Below are 16,920 nucleotides of genomic sequence, written 5' to 3' on the forward strand. Positions count from 1 at the left end.
GTGGAATCAGGGACAACGTATATGGAAGCCACAGCACACTGGTCTGTACGAGGCTGGATAAACAGCTGAATGGATGAAATAAGAGAACTTACCCTCTGAATGGAGAAGAGGGATACCCACATGTAATATTTATGGGGAAAGTAGTTTATCAGTTCACAATTTAACCAATTCAAATGTATGCATTAATGTTTAATCAATTGCTAGAAAAAATATAGACAATATATATACCTCCCAAATATTTAATAGCTATTTATTATTAATGTTCTTATATCAATAAGAATATTTCTGCTAGCAGATTATAAATGAATTCAGTCATAGTCTGTTTCCTAAACACTTTTCTAGGTTTGGAAGAGAGGTGAAGTTTTAATACTAATTTTATTAAAGTTGAGTAATTCTGTCATTAGATTTGAAGTAATTCATGGGCTTTATACATGTGTAAAAGCTAGTGATTCTACATGAAATAACTCTCGACTTAAAGAAGGGCAGTATTCGTGTAAATAGGATGAAATATTTTGTAACTCTGTCCTAAATATTAAGATCTTGTTCTCATTACTGCAGGGAGAGGCAGGTAATAAATTATTATTATTACACATTTGGCAAGGACCTGGGCTCCTCCCAGGCTATTGGACTTTCTTCCATTATATGCTACTTTCTTGGTTCTCTTTTTGCTTTTTTTTCTCTTGGTTTCTCTTTTTGCTGGTAGGCAGAACATTTTTATTAGGGTTGTCATTTTGTATTAAAATAAGAATATATTAAAAGTAAACTTAAACATATTTATTTATTCAGGAACATAAATAAGTTCCAGGATGATCCAGGCTGGTGCCCAAGCTTCCTTTCTAGCTAAGCAAAACAAAACAATTATTTGGAAAATTAGTTAAATTTCTTTCAAGTACTGGATTATTCCTGAAAACAGCTGAGAAATTTGATTTCAACAGTTTTTCAGGAAGGCACCTGGATGAATAGTCAGCCCATTGTGAAATAATTTTACATAAGGGAGGAGATAGTAAAGTTCACATGTAAATGTGTAATAGTATAGTTTGTACTCCCATTTATTTATTTGATCAATGTCATATTTTACTTTTTGTAATATGCTAATTTTATACAATAGGTTGTGAGAGAATGTTGCAAATTGTTTCATGTTGTGCTTCAGGATATTGAGTCATTGATGTCAGAAGGAAACAAGTCCCGAACAGTTGCAGCAACCAACATGAATGAGGAAAGCAGCCGCTCCCATGCTGTATTTAATATTATAATTACTCAGACACTTTATGATCTTCAGTCTGGTGTAAGTGAATTGAGCCTAAGGGGTTTTTTTTAAGTTACATTGGTTGTGTGATCTAAAACATGCACTTATAATTCCCATCCAATGAATTCAGTGTCAATCTGGATTTTGGTCTTTTAAAACTTGCACTATAAATGTAATTTGAATAGAAATGCTTTTAAAAAAATAATTATTCAATTAAACAACATTACACAAAAAATAGTGCTTTTTAATTTGGGACAATAACCTAAAGGAATTGCAAATCACTTCTGGTGTGAGAGAATCAGCCATCTACAAAGATGCTGCCCAGGGGATGCCCGGATGTGTTACAGTCCTGCGGGGAGGCTTCTCTCATGTCATGTAACCTCACCTGATAGCTTTACAATGCCATGAAACACATGTTCTGTTGAGGACGCACATTTCCATGAGACACCATATTTTATTTATTCTAAACCATAAAGGATTTTTTAATGTGTATCTAGAATTTGCCTCTGTGCAATAATTTGTGAGAATGGACAGGTGTGTTTCAGCTATCAGAAATTGGAAACAGTTTTAATAACAAATACAGGTCAATCCTTCTCAGATAACTCTACTTTGTGCATTCAAAGAATAGACTAGAAAACTTGAAAGACATTATACCAGAGAGATTTTTTGTCAGTTCCCATCTCAAGTGCCTGAAATTAGTTCTCTCATGATAGACAGTTAAGCTATGCCCCCATAGAGGTTTTTCCTCACGTGAAAAGCTAAAATATCAGGGAGAGGTCTTGACTGAGTATAAAAGACAAACCTCTGTGGAAGGATGGGACTGCAGTATCTTCAGATTAATCAGAGGGATTTTGCAAGGTGTGTCATCCCTGTGTGTATTTTTTGCCAATATGCACAGAATGAATCTTGTAAATAAAGCAAACCTTTTTTTCCTGGCGCATCTGTAGTGGAGAGAAAATGGAAAGAGTACTTTCATACTTAGTTGTAACTTTTTAAGTATCCTTTATTTTTGCTTTTTGGCAGACGTTTCTGACAGTTTTGATACCAAATTAATGTATTTTCAAATGAAAGTTGAGTCCAGTTATTCATTTTAATAACCTTTAGTTCTCATAGTTGGGAAATCAAATGTCAAAATTATGATACAGACAGGCCCGTAGCCAGGATTTTGATTCGGGGGAGGGGGGGGGGGCTGAGTCTGAGTAAAAGAGGGTCTACCCTAGCAAACCTTTTGTATCGTTACCCCAATACCCCCATGCATATGGGATATATTGAGTATGGTGATCAGATCATGATATGAATAAACATAACAGTTTAAATAATGCACCAGTAAGGCCTTCTCGCGGACCACCATGAGAATTTCGGGGGGGGGGGGAGCTGAAGCCCCCTAAGTCATCCCCCCCCCCCCGGCTACATGCCTGGATACAGAACAAATTTGTTTTGGATGAAAAATGGGTATCTAAAGATATTTGTAGCTGTTGAATTATTATGAAGCCTTTACAATAGCATGTAAGTGCCTTTGCATTTAGAAACCCCAGTAATAGTATTTTGCTGTACTAAAAGATTTTTTACCTATCCAATATTTTTGTTTGTTTGTTGTTTTGCAAAGTCAGAACAGCTATTAAAGCAGAACTCTTGGTTGTTATGTTTTATGTTTCTTTGTCTTTTTGCTTAGAACTCTGGAGAGAAAGTGAGCAAAGTCAGCCTGGTAGATTTGGCTGGTAGTGAAAGAGTATCTAAAACAGGAGCAGCAGGAGAACGTCTGAAGGAAGGCAGCAATATAAACAAGTAAGTGCACTGGTGAAATCAAATTCCCCAAGCCAGATATTAATTGTAGCTCCAACCATTAGAAAAATCTATCAAATCAAGTTTTAAATCAGCTGGTTGCATACAAATGACATCTTTGCATTCGAAATCTTATGATAAGCTACTAATGAGCCAGCCATATGATCAATGTGAGATCTTTAACTTGGAGCAACAGCAGCATCAATTCAATGAAAAGATGCTCACACCTGATAACTTTTAAAAAAAATTAAGGATAGTGGCAGACATGGCATCAAATACCAACCAATAATGTACACTTTTAATAACTGCAGGAATCTTGCATCTAGTTATTGTATCCAGTATTGAAGAGAAATTGTATCCAGTATTGAAGTAAAAATGACTAACAGTAAAAGCTACAGTTTTAACGGTGTGTGGCCTTAAAAGATGTCAGAGCTGCCCATAACTTCAGTGTTGGAGTTATATCTCATAGGGAATGTATTTTCACAGAAAATAAGAAAAACAAAATATATCTCTGCTTTAATTACAGGAATTTACAATAAAAATAATTCATATAGTTCTAAGTTTAAAAGAACTTTTAAAACTTCTTGATTTTTTGTAATAAAACTATTGAGTGTATAAACAGTTAATAAAACCACAATCAATTTTATTGGCATAGTTTATAGTTATCCATATGTACCAGCTACTCTGCTGCTAATGTTGCCTTGTATATTGCATAACAATATAAAAGAATTTGATAGTTAGCTTCATGATCATGTGTTTATTTTCTGTTCTTCTAGTGTGAACAAATACATCAATTTCTTTCCCTGTTCCCACTACTGATGTTGGTATTTTTTTTTTATCCATGGTAACTTTTTAACCAAGGATTGAATTTAGCTTACAGCAACTTCTGCCACCACAGGGACATATTTTCAAAGCACTTCTACCAGTTATAATCTACTAAACATACTGAAAGATCAGGACAGTGTATGCCTTACTATGTCCAGTGTGACTTACGTCCTGAATTTTTCATCACAAGCATGTACCCAAGAAATTCATGATTACTTGGGGTTTGAGTCCTTCCAAATTTTTGCCTCTTGATTTCACACGTGATTTGAAATTGAGTTTAACTAGATGCAAGATGTGGCAGAAATGTAGAAGATCCTTTCTATCTAATTATACTTTGACTCAACCTGGAGTAGATCCAACTTAACCATTATTGTTAAAGCTGTTATGCTGATGCTTTTGTGTAAACATTCTTAAATTATTTAATAAGCTTTTGATTTCATTATTGCATTAAGTTTAAGCTTGAAAACAAACCAAATGTTCACTTAATTCTTTTTTAATTGATTACTAGAATTTGAAACTTACAGTAGTTTCGCATGTCTGCTCCTGTAAATGATAAAACAGCGCAGAATAGAAATGGGAGGCTCACTTTGTACACATTAAAAAAGGCACAAATGAATGAGTACAAATGCCCTTATTCAATGCTAAACATGTGGGAACAATGTGTGTTGAATTTCAGCATACCGTAGCTCAACTTCTACTCTGTTCTCCTTTGATTTAACATTTTGTTATCAGTGTGTTGTATGTTGCACATAGCTAAATATGCTTATATATGTGAGGAAAATAAACTATAAAACCTCACAGTGATATCTCTTATAATATATTCCATATTAGATTGCTGAAGAGATGTGATTTTTAAGCTTGTTTATTTCCAGATAAGAGCATTTTTTGCAGTTCAGTGCATAGTAGCACTAGAAATTAATAGTTCTGTTGCATTTTCTACATTTCAAATCTTTATTTTGGAACTCCACTGGATAGTTATACTTGTTATCCATAGAGTTGTATTTACTGCTTTTAAAACCCAAGTAAATCTACAGACTTATCCCTTTTATTATGTTTTTATGATCTATTGTTTTTCTGTTTGGATTCTTCTGTTGAAAAGCGGCTTTGATTTGATATGGTTTTATTATTTCCTTAAGACCAAATTCCTTGTGAACTTCTACCCCTTCCTTGGTTTTGTCTTTTTGTATCTGCCATGTTCCTGGGTGGTCTTTTCCTTGGTCTGCACTTTATTCAACTGTGTGTGGCACAACAGAGCACTCCTTTGTAGCTTATTGTTAATGTTCATTATGACCTGCAATCCATAGGATTCACAATGCTGTCTTATCCTTCTACACATTTACTGCACAAATTCTTTTAAAATCTTGACATATTTAGTTCATTTTATATTGCAATTCCAGCTTTTTCTTACAAGACTGATTCTTATAAGCATTGTGTCATTGGTTTTGTGTTCAAGCCCATAACAATTTGCTGCTCTTCTAGGTCACTCTCAACACTAGGTTTGGTTATCTCATCACTTGCAGACCAAGCAGCAGGAAAGGGGAAAAACAAATTTGTGCCTTATAGAGATTCTGTGCTCACCTGGCTTCTCAAGGTAAATCCTTACTTTGATTCATAGATAGGAATGAAAGATTAAATGTCTTTAATTGTTACTGTCATGTTTTCATGTGAACCCATGTTTGGTTTTAAGTGAGCTAAGAATAATCTGCAATTGCAGCCTATTCCTACTGTGACATGCTTTTTGCTTCCTTTTTTAATATTTTCAAAATGTTACTTATTTCCCACTTTGATTTTGCAGCCATTTCTAATGTGAGAGGTAAAAATCTTCAGTGCAGTATATGTCAGGTTCAGCTAAAGTGATATAATATCATAAAAATCATATAAAGTGATTTTAATATGAAATGGAATGTTTTTAAATGTTTAATATGTATTAATTTTAAATTAATTTTAATTTTTAATGTTTTGGAATTGTATGTGTTTTAGGCATTGAATAATTGACTCTATGTAAGCCGCCTTGAGTCCCCTTCAGAGTAGAGAAAGGCAGGGTATAAATAGGATAAATAAATAAATAAATACCATAATTTTGAAATTATGCTAAATTTATATTTTATAAATATAAAATATATGATTATGATTATGCTAAGTTTATATTTTAAATTTATATTTTCAACCTGTCTAGGACAACTTGGGAGGAAATAGCCAAACAGCTATGATAGCTACAATCAGTCCGGCAGCTGATAACTATGAAGAAACACTCTCTACACTGAGATATGCTGACAGAGCTAAAAGAATAGTTAATCATGCTATAGTGAATGAAGATCCAAATGCCAGGGTCATCAGAGAACTACGTGAAGAAGTAGAGAAGCTAAAAGAACAGCTTTCTCAGGCAGAGGTAAATAAAGCTGGTGAAAAATTTACCTGTGATATTTCATGAAATGTGTGAAATAAGAATAGTTTTATGTAGTTTTAACAGCTAAAAATTTGGAAGAAGTTATTACCGTAAGTCCGCCTGTTGAAATATGGCTAGAATATCCTTAGTGATTCCAAATCTGCTGTGAAATTTGTGTCACAATAGTTTTGGTTCAAGATAATTTGATGTCGTGCACACACTCAGAGAGCCTTTATGTTTATAGCAGCAAAATCACAGCACAGGCATATACAATAAGAGGAAGTCACAGATAAAAAGGAAAACATACTTAAAAGTTACTAATCTCAAGAATAAAATTTGCAACAGTGTCACAAAAGAATGCATCAGAGTTGTTCAGAAGATATGGAATTTCATAACATTGGGAACACTGTGAAAAAATTGAATTCATGTATCTCAACCGTTAAATTGATGTGCTGCATATTAGAAAGGGGAGAAACCAGTGGCATACAAAAAGAAAGAGAAAGAAGAGCAGGGCGGGTATTTTAAATATGTATGCCCAAGGAGGAGACACTATTTACAACCCTCATGCTATCCCCTCTTAATTGTTTTGTTTAATTAAAAAAGAGGGCCAAGAATCTGAAATAGTTATCATTGCCATCTTTTGGATTTTAAGGCAATGAAAGCACCAGAATTGAAGGAAAAATTGGAGGAATCTGAAAAACTTATAAAAGAATTGACCGTCACCTGGGAAGAGAAGTTAAGAAAAACAGAAGAAATTGCACAGGTATTTAAATACTTTATTACATTTTAAAGCTAAATAACATATCCCTATTTGCTTGAGCCTAACACACCATGGAATCTAATGCATACCTCAATTTTCAAAACCTTGAAGCCAAAAAAAGTATTTCACGCTGAATGTAATGTGCGGTGGCAAAGAATGCACCCTTTGTAATTTGGCCATTACAGTTGCTACCTGCTTAAAATTCCTTCTTTAAAAACAAAAGTGTTAGAACACCAAAGCTCTCAGCAATGGAAAAAAAATTGGGATGCATTAATGCTGTAGAATGAATCCACTTTAATTGCCTTGCTTCAATGCTATGGAATCCTTGGGGGTGTAGTTTTACAATTTATTTATTATTTATTTACTTTACTTCTATACCGCTATTCTCAGCCCGGAGGCAACTCACAGCGGTTCACAACACACAGGAAACAGCAAAGTTCAATACACCAATATAAAAACAGTTAACAACCTAATCAATACACAGTTAGTACACAAATTACTATAATAACCAATCACTAGCATCTCATCACTAAAAACATGATCCAGATTCGTCATCCATTGTTCCATTCCTATGACATTACCAGTCATTGCACTAATTATTCGAATGCCTGCTGAAATAACCAGGTCTTTACTTTTTTGCGGAATACCATTAGAGATTGAGCTAATCTAATGTCTGTGGGAAGGGCGTTCCACAGCCGGGGAGCCACCACCGAGAAAGCCCTATCTCTCGTGCCCGCCAACCGTGCTTGTGAAGCTGGCGGGATCGAGAGCAGGGCCTCCCCGGAAGATCTCAAAGGGTTCATAGGCCGAGATGCGGTCGGAAAGGTAGCTTGGGCCGGAACCGTTTAGGGCTTTAAAGGTCAACGTCAGCACTTTGAATTGAGCCCGGTAGCAAATCGGTAGCCAGTGGAGTTGGCGCAACAGGGGGGTTGTATGCTCCCTGCGTTCCGCTCCTGTTAGAATCATGGCTGCCAAGCGTTGGACTAGTTGAAGCTTCCGAGCCGTCTTCAAAGGCAACCCCATGTAGAGAGCGTAGGCAGCCTTCTCTGCCAAATAATGCTGGTGTCCAACCAAACTACAAATCCCAGGATCCCATAGCATTGAGCCATGGCAACAAAATTAGAGATTAGGTCCCTCAAATAGGAACTCCATGTGCTGCTGAAACAGCTTTCCCTTTTGCTTTGTATTTTACAAATCTAATGTGCACCCTAATTTTGGCAAAGTAATTTAGCAAAAAAGGGGGATTTTAAGTAAATTGAGTAGTAGTTTTGCATCTTTTAAATTAATTGACAAGCTCAACTGAAAACAAGTCTTGGATCCTGGCATCCCAGAAAGAACTTTCACAGTAAGTACATTGTCTCATATTCCATCATTTCAAACAAAATTGTAGGTCTGTGTGCATGACTTCACTAGCCTTGGTTTCAAAGACTAATGAGCTGATGTAACGGATATAATAGATAGGGTAGGCCTACTTAGATAGTCTTCCTTATATTAGTGTCACTTATCTGCTCCAGTCCTATTCTTTTATGTTGGTGAACATTACTGATAACTCCTTTTGCTTCCCTTCAACATGAGGAACATTGCTACTGATTTTAAAAAGTTAATTTTACACCTCATAGTAGAGTGGTGTCAAGACAAGTGTATCCAAAACAAATATGCTATTCTGCTTGTTCTGTCTTTTGAAACTGTGAGAGCATGAAAACTGATATAGAACCTGTCTGTTACGATACTGTGGGAACTCTTGTGTAAACATTTATACGTGAATGCTAGCAGCTGTTTATCTTCCGCTCGTGATTCTTTGGATACAGCCCATAACATTTTAGTTTGTTGTTGCTAAAGTCACTGCTAAAACTAACTACATCTTATGAATTTCAGATTTTCTGTGTATTTTACAGGAGAGACAAAAACAGCTAGAGAGTATGGGTATTTCCCTGGAATCTTCTGGTATCAAGGTTGGGGAAGATAAGTGCTATCTGGTGAATCTAAATGCAGATCCTGCACTCAATGAATTATTGGTTTATTACTTAAAGGTAAAAAGATTATAAATCTAGTAATGGTCTGATTTTGACTAAGTTTTTTAAGGTTCTAAGCTGACATTTGTGCAACTGGATCTTGAAAATATAGCAGACATAGTATTCTTATTGTATTCTGTCTAAATTGAGTCTAAGAATAAGTATTTACAGGGGCAATTTTGTAAAAGGCGTATTAGTCAGTGCTTATAGTCCTAGTGATAAAATAGAAAAAAAAAGAAAAAAATTAAATGCCCTGAGTTTTATTAGTTGCAGCTGAAGTGCATAGGGCATGGATCCAGGTACCAGTCCTCCTCCTTGCCAATGATGCCTCTCTACCCTCAGCATTGTGACTGGGGAAAAAAACTTGCAGAATGACAGTATGAAGGAACCAGTATCAGTATAAACCACTGCATGGTTCCCCTGTCACATGGAATTGAACCTGGCCCCACATTCCCTGAACTGACATATATTGGAAAAGCTGAATCACCAAGATCTCTTAAGGGAATTCCCAAAATAGGAGCGAATTGACATGTTGCCTCCATTTCCCTCCCAAACTGAATCTAGCTCAATGTCTAAAATAAGTTTATAACAGATAATTAGACTTAATAAAGCTGTGACAAAATACACGAACCCACTAGCTTTACCACATTGACCAGTTCACCTCTGTTGGTTAGGATCAGTCCAAAAGAGCTGATCCTAATGTGTTCTTCTCTGCCTTCAGTATAATGAAATGGTCTGCAAGACTGATGCAGAACTGGTAGACTTTACATTCTTGGCAAAGTTTGATTTCCAAGAAATATGAGGCTGGTTGAGGTTTTCCATTACTGTCACATCTCTCATTTTTCAATCTTAGATCATTTAAATAGGAAATACCCTATTTAAATCTTTAGCTTGGCAAGTTATAGTACATACTCGCAAGGATGTTACTGTTGTCGAAAGCTTTCATGGTCGGAATAACTGTGACTTTTCTGGGTTGAATGGCCATGTTCCAGAAGCATTCTCTCCTGACATTTCACTCACATCTGTGGCAGTCATCCTCAGAGGTTGAGGTGTCTGTTGGAAACTAGTCAAGTGAAGTTTATAAATCTGTAGAAAGTCCAGAGTGAAAGAAAGAACTCGTGTCTGCTTGAGGTAAGTGTGAATGTTGCAAACAGCCCCCTTGATTAGCATTGAATGGCCTTGCAGCTTCAAAACCTGGCTGCTTCCTGCCTGGGGGAACGCTTTGCTGGAAGGCCCTGATTGATTCTTGTCTGGAATTTCCCTGATTTTTGAGTGTTGATCTTTATTTACCGTTCTAATTTTAGAGTTTTTTAAATATTGGTAGCCGTCTAACACCTCCCAACAAGGATTCCCCCAAGCAGCAACCAGCCAGGCTTTGAAGCTACAAGGCCATTAAATGCTAATCAAGGTAGCCATTTGCAACATTCACATTGCCTCAAGCAGACAAGAGTTCTTTCTTCCACCCTGGATATTCCACAGATAAATAAACTTCATTTGTCTAGTTTCCAACAGACCCTTCAACCTCTGAGGATGCCTGCCATAGATGTGGGTGAAACATAAGGAGAGAATGCTTCTGGAACATGGCCATATCGCCCAGAAAACTCACAGCAACTTGATGTCTTTGTTATTTATCTTACCTTTAATTTTTACACAAATGCTCTGAATCAGTTTTCCCTACTCTTAGGGATCTTCTCCCAGGTGTACTCATATGAAATATATAATGCTGATACTCCTCTTTTTCAATTGGAATAGGTTGTATTTTTTTTAGTGTCTTCCAATCATGAGAATCATTCCACCAGATTTCAGTGATGCCTATTATTTACTTCCTTGTGTTAGGAATTCAGGGCCATCTTGATTGTGTGCCATGTTTGGCATATCTTGTAGGAGAAAGGACATAGAATCATAGAGTTGGAAGAGACTTCGTGAGCCATCCAGTCCAACCCCCTGCCAAGAAGCAGGAAAATCAAATTCAAAGCACCCCCAACAGATGGCCATCCGGCCTCTGTTTAAAAGCCTCCAAAGAAGGAGCCTCCACCACACTCCGGGCAGAGAATTCCACTGCTGAACAGCTCTCACAGTCAGGAAGTTCTTCCTAATATTCAGATGGAATCTCCTTTCTTGTAGTTCGAAGCCATTGTTCTGCATCCTAGTCTCTAGGGCAGCAGAAAACAATATACTATTAGTACCCTGTGATAATAGCTAAATGATACAGTGTACAGAGACATCAAAGGCCAGAGTCATGCCGTCTGATTCCTTGGTGCTGTTTTTTCTGCCCACTCTTGAGTATTTACACTGTTGACTCTAGGACTTGATGGCTGCAGCTTTCTGGAATACCAGTTCCCTCCTCCCATTTAGTTTAAAGCCCTCCTGATCAGGTTTGCAAGGTTTTAGCAAATACATTCTTGATAAGTAAGTCTGTCTTTGAGTTTGTAGAAGAAACCGGTTTTATTTTTGTTCTGTCTCACCCAGGATCACAGTAGGGTTGGTGCTGACACCTCACAGGACATACAGCTGTTTGGGATTGGGATCCAGTCAGAGCACTGTGAAATAGACATTGCTCCAGATGGAGAAGTTACTCTCTCGCCAAAAGAAAATGCAAGGTAAAAACAACTATAAAACCAATTTTGATTTACAAAAGGTCACTCTGCCTGGCAGTCTGTTAGTGATGTGTGAATGTGTAAATTTCCCCTATGAATGCATTTGTGCATTTTGAGTCCAAAGGTACCCTGACTTACTGAATAGCCTCCAAAGCCACCTTCATGGCCATTCCATATTTTGGGTGGAGTTGACAAGATCACAGAATTTTCAAGCTATACTCTGGTAGCTGGATGAAATGATGACATGAGCACTGAGGTCTCCTAGGGTCCTTCAGATGTCTCAGCACTACATTCTGGCTATATGGGTATAACCAGGCATTTCTGTGATTCTGCCCACTCCCCACAAAGCACAGAATGTTGTGTATGTGTGTATGGCTCAGCCCAGTGTAGAACCACATGTTTCACTGAGCATACAGTATTGTGGTGTCTGGCCTCTCATAATCAAAATTTTCTCTACAAATTCTGTGATATAGTGATGCATCCTGCTTTGCAGTGTTCTTGATACATCAACATACAAGCTTCTCAGCGGGCAACCATATTTTAATTCAGTGTTTTGGCTAATGTTTTCTCTAACTCTTTCTCTTTTAAAATTCTGAAGGACATTAATTTTTAATTATTTAATTAATCTTAGTTATTGTGCCTAATTGTTGCATGAAATCTTGAATACAGGAAATCTGTTCCATTTTACATGGTGATAATACTATAATTGAGAACTTCTGGATTTGCAGTTCTTTTTAGCTAACTTAATTGTGCTTCACGTGGACATTTAACACTTGTTTCCCCTTTGTTATCTTTGTATCTTTTCAAAATTGGAAACAAAGTAGAGAAATACTATATAAAATATTTTCCTTTTAAAATTACTTGTCTTAGCTTCATTTTTGAGACTTGGCAGTTTAACAAATGTTTAGAAATTGCCTCTGCTTGTTCCACATTTTTGTATTTTCTATGAGGTATGCTTTAGCATTCTGTACTGAAATGCTGTGGACTTAAGAGTACAGAATTCCAAACAGATGGCATTAACTGTTGATGTGGTAGACTTACATTATTTGGAGTTAGTCATTTTTGACTGGCAAGAACAAAGAAGCACGGCGCTGGAAATAAAAGTATAACTAAATAGGCTTTGTTTTCTTTGTGCTGCATCCAAAATTCCTAAATAGGCACAAGCCTTGTTACCAGAGTTACAACTGGCAACAAATTGACTCATTTCATTGTGAATTCAAATAAGAATCTAAAATAAATTGTGATATGGAAACAAATTAAAATGTTGTTCCATGTAGTTATTTACTGCATCTGAATGTTTGTGAGCAGTGAGAAGAATACAACTATTCAAAAGGTGTTTTTCTAAGAAGATTAGATGCAAAAGATGTGTATCTCTGTTTTCATGGGTTTTTGGCACATAAAAATTATTTTTTACTAAATCAGATTTCTTTCAAAGTGTATTAACATACGTATATTATTTTAAACTAGGGTAACGTGGAAACTACTTCTTCCGTTAAAGTAATTTGATTCTGGTAGAATTTGTATCACCGAGGAAGTGGCATATGTATGTATCTCATTAAAAAGGTTTTGACCAAGTTTATGCAGCCTGCTTACAATGAACAGCCTGTGACCTAATTACTTAAATGTATGTGTGTATGCTACATTGCTAAAATAGAAGACCTGTCTCCCTTGTTTATGGCAAGGAGGTGCAGCTGCAGTAGTTGTTTGTCAGTAGGAATCAGCCTCTTGTGACATACAGTCTTCATGAGTTAACAAAGACTCCACATTTGTTTGTTTTTACTTCATGCATATTCTAATTTCTGAAGGTAGGAAAACTAGATCAGTTTCCGCTACTGTTCAATTAAAAATACTGAATTTTAAAGAATCTTCTCCATCTATTGAAATAATGGATAACTCATTGATTTATTCCAAAGTGGACAACAAGCAAGTCTAAGCAAAGAGAAAACATGTCTGCCTAGTTAGTCTGAAGCATAACACGCATTAGAGAACATAACTTTTAGAGAAGAGCCAAAAAAAAAAAAAACCTTTAGAGCAGAATCTCCTCATGTAGTATACAACCAAATATAATTATGCTAGACAATGGTTTTAGTTGTTAGACTGAATAACCAGCAATTTCTGATCTGTTTGGAAAAACAGAGGTTTGCTAGTGCATAAAAAAGCAGCAGAGCTCCCCATGTTTTTATTCATTGCCCAAAATGTATTCTCCCATAAAATAACTTGTTTCATATAATTCACTGAGGAGACAAAAATGAAGTACACTTTGATGGAAATAACATATTTGGTATACTCACAACATTCATGTGTTCAGCATACACAGGTACAAAACTTATTAGTCCAGTTTCAAATATCTTTGAGATGGTTCCCTGTGCCAGCCGGCCAGGGCATCTCTCTTGTAACAAAACAACTATCAACAGGTCACATAGTCAAAAGGAGAGAGAGAGAGAAAAAAAAGAGCATAGGGTCTGCAGCCCCTTTTACAACTTCGCAAAAACCATAGAGTAAAGGAAGCTGCACATCAGAACATACATACAGGAAACAGTAAGCAACAAGATCATAGACAAATAGATTGCTAGAGAAGGTTGTCATTTCCAACAATACGGACTTGTTCTATCTCTAATGTACATTCATTTTAGTAAAAAGAAACAACCCTGTAATATAATTCCAAGAAGTCATGGCACATATCTATCCTCCAACCAGACCCGAGGGAAGTTTTAACCAGTGGGAAGGAAAGAATGGACCTACCTCTATATTTCTGTCTTTAAGAACAACCCCTATAATCTGAAATGTAGTAGATTTTAATTTTAAAAAATCCTATCATCTGAGAACTTGAACACTGTGATTTCTTTGTAGATCCTGTGTAAATGGCACATGGGTATATTCCATAACACAACTTTGGCATGGAGATAGAATCTTATGGGGAAACAACCACTTTTTTAGGTAATATTTTTACTTCTCTTTTACTGACTTACTTTTTGAACTATGTTGATAGTGAATAATTTTATTGCATGGGGAAATCTATATAGCTTTAACTAAGAGGTGCGTGCATGTGACAGTTCAAAATTTGGAAAAGTCAACGTTCCTAAATTTATGTGAAATAAGTGTAAACTGTGTCAAGCCTCCCTAGACTTTGAAGAAGTTCACAAAATATTTTCTGAGTTTTGTTTTTCCTCTAATTCGATAATTGTGTTGCAGAAACTTTTTTTCAGATTCTTTCTTTTTTTTCTGTATTATCATCATATTCCTGTAAAGAGGAAACCCATCTTGCTTTGCGCTACCTAGTTCACTGTTAATTACGTTCCTTATCCCTGCTTCCTTAAGTTAAGTGAAGCCTGCATTTAAAACAAAAGTTTTATTTCTGAGCAAGAGAAATGCCCAAATATTGGCTAAGCATATTCATTTTAATAACCTGTATAATAATTAAAAACTCTATTTTCATCTTTAGCATGTTTACTCTAACTTTTTTATTCTAGACATATTTTCATTCCTTCTATTCCTTCTCTAGAATCCTTCAGTGGTAGAATTCTTACCAGCGGCATCTAAATAATTATTATTCTTCCTCCACTCTGTGTTTTTGTGCATCTACCAAGATATTTAATAAGGAACTTTATACATTTCAAACAGAATTAATCTACCTAAGAGAAAGAGGCGGGATTGGTTGAAAGATTCTGAAAAAGAAATGCTGTTAGCAGAACATGATTTCGATGCGGCTAGTGAAGCTTCTTCAGAACCAGACTACAACTACGAATTTGCACAGATGGAAGTTATAATGAAGACACTAAATAGTAATGGTAAGGAAGTCATATTTTAGGGCTGTTGAAAATGCCAAACAACAGCATAGATTTTCTTTAGGCTCTGCTAATTAATTATTACTATTATTATTGATTGGTTTGCCTTCACAATAGAGGAATGTGGAATAAATTCTATTGTTATCTTGTAGTTGTTTTCATTCTGATAGACTGATCTTAAGTATCTTTCCTTGGAAGTAATTTTCAGAATTCTGCCTGGTTTGTTTCTCATTAAGTAGACTTTGGATTGAAGTCTTAATCTTGTTACTTCAGTAGCCATGTTGACAAAAACTACCCATAAACTTCTTAAATCACATTTTTTCAATATTCCCTTCATTCTTTTTTATATCACATATGTGATAAAGGTACATTAGATATTAGAAAAGAGACAGAATGTGGGATTGTGTTCTTGTGTGTTTTAGAAACAACAAAGCTAAAGTATGCTACTATATCAGCAACATAACAGCAAAAGAAGAAAATAAATCCTAAGGTGTTGAGACTTCCTTTCTGCTTAGATCCAGTACAAAATGTGGTCCAGGTCTTGGAGAAACAGTACTTGGAAGAGAAGCGTAGTGCTTTAGAAGAGCAGAGGATTATGTATGAGCGCGAACTAGAACAACTTCGCCAGCAACTCTCTCCAGAAAGGCGATATCAGCATTGCAGTGACAGACTGTCAGATGCTGTCCAGACTACTCAGCAGAAAGTGAATCTCTGGTCAGAAGAGAGGTGAGAACAATGATGATTTGTTCAAAGTATTAACAATGGGACAGAAGTTGAATAATGGAGAAAGATATGATTAATGGTGCTTTCCTAAAATTCAGAACACAGGAATCTAATAGCTTTTACTGTAAATGTAACTTAGATCTACCAAGTACCTGCCTGGGGGGTATCCTGATGGTTTTAAAGACCTCCAGTTTACTTCTAGAGGTGAATCTGGGGATGTTTTTGAGGCTTAATTGGCTGGAACAAATAGAACAAATGTCACATTAAATGTTAACAGGGTCGCTACTTGAGTTCATCACTAGAAATACTGAAAGCGTGTTTTCATTCATTCTAAAATGTCGGTTGCACACACTACATTATGTTCTTCAATTATGCAATTGTAAACAAATACCAATATATGAATACAAGCTCTAATGTAGTCATAAAACATACCGTCCAGTTTGATCCTACTACAAGTAATGCAGTAATATACTGGAGCATCCATTATTGTTGCATTGTTAATTCGGCACAGGAGACAAGTTTGGAAAGAGATTCAGGAATTGTATACAAGTATTGACTATTCTCTTTGATAGCCTGATGCAATAGGTACTCATTTGACCAACCATGTCTGCCAAGTGGAGAAAAGTGGGCTTTTTATGCCCTGTATTGATCCCACTATGCATGCTGGGATTAGATTTAACTGAGCCTTCAGAGTTTGAAGAGGAAGTTTGAAGTTAGTGAAAGTATGAAATGCTGACATAAGTGGTTGGTCAGAAATAAGAACTCTGGGCAGGTGTTTGAGATTCAAATTTACTTTGAGATGTT

General features: G+C 36.0%; 1 protein-coding gene across 10 annotated transcripts in view; it reads left to right on the forward strand.

The window, feature by feature from the left end:
• The window catches only part of KIF13A (kinesin family member 13A), an 84,170-nt gene that overhangs the window by 32,068 nt on the left and 35,182 nt on the right, over positions 1 to 16,920 (forward strand). For all 10 annotated transcript variants that reach the window (XM_060774874.2, XM_060774876.2, XM_060774878.2 and 7 more), the window contains exons 8-17: positions 1,151 to 1,285; positions 2,919 to 3,031; positions 5,333 to 5,444; positions 6,030 to 6,242; positions 6,892 to 7,002; positions 8,895 to 9,029; positions 11,481 to 11,611; positions 14,459 to 14,545; positions 15,230 to 15,396; positions 15,909 to 16,119. In XM_060774874.2, coding sequence (XP_060630857.2) covers positions 1,151 to 1,285; positions 2,919 to 3,031; positions 5,333 to 5,444; positions 6,030 to 6,242; positions 6,892 to 7,002; positions 8,895 to 9,029; positions 11,481 to 11,611; positions 14,459 to 14,545; positions 15,230 to 15,396; positions 15,909 to 16,119 — 1,415 coding nt within the window. The remainder of the gene's footprint in view (positions 1 to 1,150; positions 1,286 to 2,918; positions 3,032 to 5,332; positions 5,445 to 6,029; positions 6,243 to 6,891; positions 7,003 to 8,894; positions 9,030 to 11,480; positions 11,612 to 14,458; positions 14,546 to 15,229; positions 15,397 to 15,908; positions 16,120 to 16,920) is intronic.

Source organism: Anolis sagrei, chromosome 4 (genome assembly GCF_037176765.1).
Source record: "Anolis sagrei isolate rAnoSag1 chromosome 4, rAnoSag1.mat, whole genome shotgun sequence".
NCBI lineage: Eukaryota > Metazoa > Chordata > Lepidosauria > Squamata > Dactyloidae > Anolis > Anolis sagrei.